Source organism: Saccostrea cucullata, unplaced genomic scaffold (assembly GCF_032062105.1).
Source record: "Saccostrea cucullata isolate Sc308-1 unplaced genomic scaffold, CSIRO_AGI_Scuc_v1 ctg2981, whole genome shotgun sequence".
Classification (NCBI taxonomy): domain Eukaryota; kingdom Metazoa; phylum Mollusca; class Bivalvia; order Ostreida; family Ostreidae; genus Saccostrea; species Saccostrea cuccullata.
In genome coordinates this window covers 22,377-30,698 of record NW_026938339.1, presented here as the reverse complement: position 1 = coordinate 30,698, position 8,322 = coordinate 22,377, and the positions used below count along the sequence as shown (strand labels likewise).

Genomic DNA, 8,322 nt, shown 5'->3' with positions numbered 1-8,322 from the left:
AATATTTTTTCGCGAAAAAGCCTGGAAAACGTCAGAATTTTCGGATTATATACCCCAGATTCAATCTACGAGTATACCTTGTATTTTATTCTATAAGTGTTCTTCTTGCTGTGGTTAAAACAAAGGAATTTACACTATAATATGCAAACTGTATTAACAATTGAACATTTTTTAGTGATCTAAATAAACGGCATAGCAAAGCACGAAAGCACGAAATCCATTATGACGTCATCAACGTGAAATGCACGGGAAAAGGGTGCTGAACCAACATGGACTGAAGAAATATGCCAGAAATCTTCAGAAAAAATGCTTGCTTGTGAATGGCAACTCCAGAGGAACATCACTACTCTCATGCAGAGGAAGGGGGCAGGAACTCGATCCAAGTGTTGCCATTACGGGTGTTTGAAAAAGATAGCAAATTGTCATGGACTGTTTGTGCCGTCGTCGTTGTGGTACAAATGCTCATTCCAAGTCTCCTGTTCGTTTTTGGAGTATTTTTCATAGCGTTCATACGGGAATATAATACCTGCAGAGCTAATGTAGGTTTGTATCACTTTTTTTTTCTTATCGAATATTAAAAAATAAGTTTAAGAAGATTATATGATAAATAAAATTAAATATAAATTTGTTTATTGGTGGAAGTAAGCCCATGTCTATAAATTCGTTTACCGCGAGCATATGCATATTCGAAAACTTAAATGTGACTTCGATTTCAGTTTATAGAAACACTACCCCCCCCCCCCTCTAGTATGTCAATTTATCATCTCTCGTAAGCATGAAAGAACCATGTTTTGAGTAGCCTTCTGAAAAACTGCGTCAATTACGTCATAAATCTAGTAACGTTGTTACGTTGTCAAAGACGGAACGTCAAAACTTCGCGCTAAAATACAGCAACTTTTTTGAAAATGGCAAAAGGGGACAAAGGTCTTTTATCTGACAATGACGATCAGGAATTAGAAAATATGGAAGCTACATGTACGACTCCAGAATTCAGAAAGGACAGCTGGCAGTCCTTTTTGATTTGTTTTGCTCTGTTGTTAAATAGAGCTTTTATAGTCGGAGTTCTTCATTCGTGGGGATTCTTTCTCGTCGCTTTCGTCAAAGACATAAAATCATCAACAGAAACTGCTGGTAAGAAATTTTTCATACTTTCATATGCAGAAAGGATAGAAAACACTTACCTAATACCACCATTAACTATAAAAGAGACGGACGCAGTGATATAATAAATAGCCAAGATGTAATTTTAAGAGAAGTGGGGGTTGGGGGGGGGGGGGGGGGGGGGGGTAATAAAAATATCCTTACAGGCAAAAAATTAACCTGTCATTTAACAATCGAAAGAACTTCAACGCGAGAGCATTGATTTCTTTGTACCGGATATACTGGCAAAGTCCCTTGTTGTCCTTGAGCCCTTTGTATATTTGTCCTTGACATATTTATTTTTTTTTTAAGTTGGCCATTATCGTCTATAGTCAGTATAATATCAAAATAATTGGCTTGTGAAATTTTTTTGTTGATTTGAAATTTTTTAGAGTTAAACGATGAACTTGAAATAAAAGATACCACCACAGAGTCTGACACATCTTTTTCATATTTGGATCTTTTACTTGAAAAAGACGTTAATGGTAATCAAACAGCAAAGCATTATGATAAATGTGATGCTTGATGACTTTAACTTTTCAATCGTCAACTTCCCTTACTTATGAAGCAACCTACCTTTGTAACCTGCATACGGAGTTTATATATATCTCTCAGTTGATTCGATACGGAAGAGCAATTTCTAAAACGTGGTAACTTATTGACAAACAAGTTGATGAAGCAAGAATGTCAACAGCTAGTCTCATTTATATTCATCATTTCATATATAAGCTCTATGGTCGATACTATGACCTTGTCAACAATTAAATACAATTTATCAATAAGTCAAATACTGATTGACTTTTTTCATACTAATTGTTAGGCCATTACCTACACATTGAGTTGTCCACAGTTTTTTTCGTTGTTTCCCGATCAAGACAAGGTGCACATGCACGACAGATGTGACTGTTCGGCAGGGGATGCTCACTCATCCATGGCACCTGATCCCATTTCTGATGTTTTAGAGGTCCGTGTTTGCTCCGCACCTGTTTTGTAGAGTTTGATGGACTTTTGAGCACGAATGCTGTTCATTATCTCCACGTATTTTCTTGATAAAACATAGTCAATAAATCTGAGTGTCGAAATGAAGGTCATGCACAGCAAATGTTGTCCTCTTCCTGTGTAGAAGTTCCTTCATGTAGGAATATAAAAACTATTCAGTTAATAAAGGAGCACAATAATTACCCATTGGAATTCCCGCGCATTTGTTGGTTTGGGTACGTCTCCAATGACTACATGTTGTCAACGAGAAAGTCCAGCATCCCTTTAATGCCAAATCCATGCAGAGTACTTGTGTGTACAATCAGATTGGTTGTTAACGAAGTAAATAAATTTCATTTTGCTGAATCGAATGCGACAGTTCATATTAAAAAAAACACTACAGGTCCTCCCTTATTCTCGACATTTCTTGACACTTAGTGACGTTCTTGATATTTGATTTCTTTGCAGCATGGATTGGTTCCGTGGCCTATGGACTGTCTATGACCTTTGGACCAGTTGCCAGTATCCTAGTGAACCGTTTTGGACACCGTGTTGTGATGATTGCGGGGGGACTTCTCTGCGCCGTCGCCGTCTTCCTTTCCTCATTCGTATCCCATCTAAACCAAATGTTCGGCTCCTTCTCGGTCCTGTATGGGATCGGGACTTGCATGTCCGTCAGTCCCACCATGACCATTGCTCCAAAGTACTTCGACAAACATATGACGCTTGCTGTGGGTCTTATGACTGCTGGAAGCAGTATAGGGACCTTGATTATGGCACCAGTTTCCCAGACCCTTATTGACGCCATTGGGTGGAGAAACACTTTCCGCTGTTTCTCTGGGACTTGCCTTTTCAGTGCGATCTGCTGTTGTCTGATTAGACCGCTCCCGTCCTCTGACCAGGAGACGCCATTGGAGACCATCAAAAAGTCTCCCGCCAGGAAACTAATGCAGGAGCTGAAACTCTGGAAGAACCGAGTGTTCGTCGTGTGGACTTGTGCTGTTACGTGCGTTATGTTTGGCTACTATATCCCTTATGTTCATTTGGTGAGTATTTCATGACATACCGGTATTACCAAAATTTCTAAGAAATTATAATAATGTGCAAGTTTACTATAGGAAAACAATGCGGAGAACTTATCATGAACTTTTTTTTAAATTTTAACGATATCTTTTAATTTGTTCAGGTTTCGTATGCACAAGACATCGGCATCCCTCCAGAAAAAGGCTCAATGTTAATTATGGTTTTGGGAATCACCACAGCCATTGGCCGTGTCATGTTTGGTAAAATAGTAGGTCTGGGCGTCTTAAACAGACTTCACATGCACCAGCTGTCGATGGTGGTGACCGGAACAGCTGTAATGATGCTCCCAATGATCCGCTCCTTTATCGGTATCATCTTTTACGTAGTTGTCGTTGGTTTAGTGGACGGATGTTACGTTGTCCTCCTTCCTGTACTGACGGTATCCCTGATGGCAGGGGAGAACTCGGTGACTGCTTGGGGGTTTCTGATTGGCACAAGTTCTGTAACCTTCACCCTTGGTCCACCAGTTGCTGGTAAGTCAGCGAAATGGTCAAAATTTTTGAAAGCTTTTTAAAGTCTTTTAAAAAATATGGGTTTTTAGATGTTATCCTGTTCATACATCTTTGATAAAAAAACAAACAGTTTCTTCTCAGAAACCATCCTCACAAGGTCAGGGGTCCTGAATCAAGATGATAACTCAAGACCCTCGATGTTGTGAGACCACTGCCGTTTTGCGGATGCTCCGAGACAGAAGAAAAGAATTTGAGTTTTTCTTTCATACATGTTCATACTTACAACAGGTGCTTTGTTCGACGCCTTGGGATCCTATAATGTAGCTTTCCACTGCGCTGGAATTCCCGTCATCACTGGTGCAATAATCTTGTTCTTCATTCCATGGGCACAACGGACATCACGCACAGAAAACGCCATGGTTGTGGTCAGTGACATGGAATGCTCTGACCAGGAACAATACGACTTCGCAGACGACTTGATAGACGAGGCGAGAAGTGTGCAAGAAAGACGGTCCAAGTCTGTTGGAAAGGATGGTATTGACATTGATCAGATTCAACTTCATTTTCCCGCCGGCGGGAAATCTCGCAGCAGACGATTTCGTGACCAAGGAACTTCCACGTTACCAGACAACATCCAGTATGTCCCACAAGATCTTACTGAGGCTATTACCATGCTACAGGAGAATGCTCGCCTGATATCTGAGATGCTGTCAAGTGGAAATCCGCAATCAAAAGCTGAAGCAGCGCAGAAAGAGAGATGGGGCGCAAAATCTCGCAGTGAAATGGTTCAGGTTAGTTGAATTTGTATTTAAATGAGCTTTAGAACTTCATTTTAGACGCATTGTGTGTTTTCTATAAATAAAAAAAAATGTTGCAAATTCAGCCTACAGCTATGGACATTCAGCCACAGAAGATGATCAGCATCATGTCAATTCCTGGTGGACTGACGATCAGCCATTGGGAGCCGAGAGCACCTAACGCCTCAGATTCCATAAGTAACCCACCATCCATGTTCAGCTCTCAAAGTTATCTACAGAATGCCCAGTCATTCCATTCCAGAAATCTGTCTGATTACATAGTTTCCCCCGGAGCTCAAGGACATAGTCCATTACAGCAAAACGCAGTGATTTTCCCATCTCCAAAAGATATGCCTATAGGACATCAAGCAACAAGTCCATTACTACAAAACATTGGGATAATAACATCACCAAAGGAAAGGGCTTTTGGATCTCAGACACACAGCCAAATGCAACAGAACATTATAAAATCACCACAAGAAAGGAATGATACTCCTTGTATTAACATACCAACTATATCCACTCCACAGAACATAAGTTCAGTGGCAGATCAATCTAACATCAGTAAAATTCCAGTGGATACGTCCAAGATACAGTCAGACAAAAGGGATTCAGCAATGGCATCCAACAAGAAAGTTTTATCCCCAACATCACCCCCACAGATGCTAAGCCCCCAAGAACCCTCTACATCTGGCCTTTCCCCCAGAGCAGGAGTTAGGTCCCCTGTGTTATGTGCAATACCAGAAGTAACAATAGGACAGCCAATTAACAAACCAAAGACAGAAGTAAGGACAGACGACCTAACAGCTGATGACACGGACAGATGGATAGATAATTCACCCAATGATCCGGAATTATTTCTGAAGCAGCATTCTGGAGAAAGAATATCAATACATTCCAACAGCCAGATTTCATCAGGGGAGGTCATTCAGTCAGACTCCAGCTTGTCTGCTGGGAAGTCAACTAGTGGTACCTCAGCTGGAGAAATAGACGTGTTTACTCATCTGTTTGATGACCATGATGAACCTACTGCTTAGCATAGTGCTAATTAAATCAAAATCACACACATTTTCAAATTCTTCCAATAAAACTTGACATTATTCTATGAAAGTTGTTGTGCAGACAAGAAGGAAACATTTATTTTGATCCTTCAGACAATAATTTAATAAACACATCAACAAATCCGTATATTGGTACAAATATAACACAAACATTTTCAAGCCAACTAAACAATATCATGTAAAATAAAATCATATTAAATAAAGTACAAAGTGATTAATTTTTTTTCAAAAACTTTACATTGCTTTATGTAAACTAGTTAATAATGACATGAACTTCAGCTTAAAAGAGACTATATACTGGTTGGTAATGCCAAAAAGTAAACTACTGAGAGCAAAATATCCCTTGATAATACAGGAAAACTTGTCTTATCTGGACATGAAAATTTTGACAACATTCATGATTAGACAACATTATAAGCAAATGAATTTACTATAAAACAGACTGCAAATTAACATCATATTATTAAAGCAAGATTTTGGAATACACAAGATCTGGATTAGCCAAGTTTCACTGTACTTTTTTTTTTTAATATGTCATTTGACTTCACCGGTTTAAACAAAAGAAAAATTTACAAAATTTTTCTGAAGATTTGTTCACAACATATATAAAGTATAACCTAGGGTGGGCTGTTTTACAAAAGAACTCAAGACTAAGACCAAAAACTAATATTATTGTAAAATTTTGAAAAATTAATAATTCTGTTTGAAATTAAATGTAAAAATATCTTACTTCAAGATTTAAACCACTTTCATTAAAAAGTAAATTAAAAATATATTTTAACAGAATTAATTCTGGTCTTAGTCATACTTCCTTTTTGTAAAATGGGCCACAGGACTTAATTTGCTCACAGTAGTTGTAATATCAATCTGGCAAGATAAATGCTAATAAATAAATAAGTAAAAACATTTAGAAAAAAAAAATCAGATCTTGTGTTTAAATACTGACAAACAACATAAAAGATATATAACATAATTCAACTGTTTTAAACCTTCCAGAAAACTTGAACCTAAACTTAAACCTAAAAAAATTTCCCCATAATCTTGTGAAGTATGCTGAAATTTTATATTCTGACAAAATGTTTTCTAACTACTTGCACTTTTTTTTTTACTGTGACTTCGGGAGAAGACAAAAAACATTTTTGAAGCTGGCCTAATTAATGTATGTACAAATGTAATTACTGTAATATACATATGTAACTTAAATATTGCACACTGCAAGCACTAATAGCATACAACATCTAGTTTGATTCTTAATTTGATTTTTCTCAAAACATTTTATAATGTTTTGTCATTTCACATATTTTCCTCAGAAATGAAGTGCCTTGCTCTTGAGTACTGTAAACCAACTTTAATTCTTCCCGTGTATGGCACGCCAAATTCACATAAATGAGCAATACATACTTTCACAGTCGATAAACTAGGTTTATCGGTTCGCAGCACAGTTAAGGTTAAAGTAAGTAGGCGGGGCCTAATTTGTACGGGAAATGTTTACTATGACGTTAAACATAATATAAGGTCTTCAAAATACCACAAAATGAAATTATTTGCTATTTCAAACAGCTGTATAGCTGTATACTACATACAAACTTACTATTACATGCAGTTTTGTTGTTTGTTATTAATCCCACACAACAGTATAAACGATGCATCGATCGCAATGCACTTGTCAATGTGACGTCATCTCGCAAAAATGACGCACTTTGTACACAGTGAGAGGCTGATCAAATCTGCAATTAAATAAAAGGCCGTTAACTTGGATGCAATGTCTATATTAGTATTTTATTTATAAACTGTCCGTACATTTTCCAGACAAGTGATACTGCCGCATGTTTGTATGCAGATTCATTGAAAAAGTAATGGAAGGGCCCTAATAAATCAATTTATTGCAAGGGCATACCCTCAGTGTATCTTGTCAAGTTTTTACACATAAACTCAAGAAGCATTAAGATGTTTGAAAAGTGCTGCGAACCACCTGAAATCTTGCAAATAAATTGATTATAGCTATATATAATGTAGTTAACTAGCGAAATATTCAACCTGCCGTCCAACAAATTAAATTTTAGCAATTAAGGATACACCAAAGGTTTCCAAAGGGCAAAATTTAATTTGCTTGTAATTCTTTCATTATCAAAGATAACATATTAAAAGTATATATCATTTGAAAGCTTGTTAAATGTACTACTTAATGATTCTAATATAAACTTTCATTTTTATCTTATTAAAAAGTTATTAATATTTTAATGTAAATATTAGTGCATTTATATTTTATAAATCAACTTTTTTGTATTCCACCTCTCAAAGTCAAAATTTTGCCTCAATGTAGATTAATGATTGAACTTGAAAACCGTATCTCAGATTTTTGATAAATCTTCTTATTCAAAAGTTACGTCCATTTGGCTTTCAATGTTACCAATTTATTAGCCCAATTCTACATTTCCCCCAATAAATCGAGAACTGAGCAAGATATCAAAAATCTGAGATACGGTTTTGTGAACAAACATTTGAAACGCATTCTGGCCAGTTTTCAGAGAAATTGGTCAGTAAATAAGGGAGCTGAATCCTTTGAATTAATACCACCAACTGTCTGATCTTACTTTACAGTAGAGGGCAAAAACCCATTACACAACAAAGTCTGCCAAAGCTAGAAATATATGACACCTTGGAGATTCAGCTTTGGATATCTGTCACTTATCCATATTTTCTATGCATATTCACAAGAATGGGAGGTTCTATTCTTTATTTAGGTGCTTTTAATGAAGTAAAATAGGTTCAATTCTGAATCAGAAAGATTTCCCGGCAAAATGGCAAGAG

General features: G+C 36.8%; 1 protein-coding gene across 2 annotated transcripts; it reads left to right on the top strand.

Moving 5' to 3' along the window:
- The first annotated feature begins 317 nt into the window (after positions 1–317).
- On the top strand, positions 318–5,698 carry LOC134249999 (uncharacterized). 2 transcript variants are annotated; one of them, XM_062732337.1, is made up of 5 exons: positions 318–543; positions 2,587–3,164; positions 3,305–3,674; positions 3,942–4,444; positions 4,537–5,698. In XM_062732337.1, the coding sequence occupies exons 1-5, from the start codon at positions 321–323 to the stop codon at positions 5,485–5,487; spliced, it is 2,625 nt and encodes an 874-aa protein (XP_062588321.1). In that variant the 5' UTR covers positions 318–320; the 3' UTR covers positions 5,488–5,698. The 2 variants fall into 2 exon arrangements, with proteins under 2 accessions (XP_062588321.1, XP_062588320.1); XM_062732336.1 differs by lacking the exon at positions 318–543 and adding an exon at positions 874–1,131 and having other exon boundaries at positions 4,537–5,697.
- Positions 5,699–8,322: the final 2,624 nt, after the last annotated feature.

Coding starts and splice junctions, on each gene's coding strand:
- LOC134249999 (XM_062732336.1), top strand. CDS start 906: ATGGCAAAAGGGGACAAAGGTCTTTTATCTGACAATGACGATCAGGAA. Junction 3,675..3,941: donor CCTTGGTCCACCAGTTGCTG/GTAAGTCAGCGA, acceptor TACTTACAACAG/GTGCTTTGTTCGACGCCTTG. Junction 4,445..4,536: donor CTCGCAGTGAAATGGTTCAG/GTTAGTTGAATT, acceptor TTGCAAATTCAG/CCTACAGCTATGGACATTCA.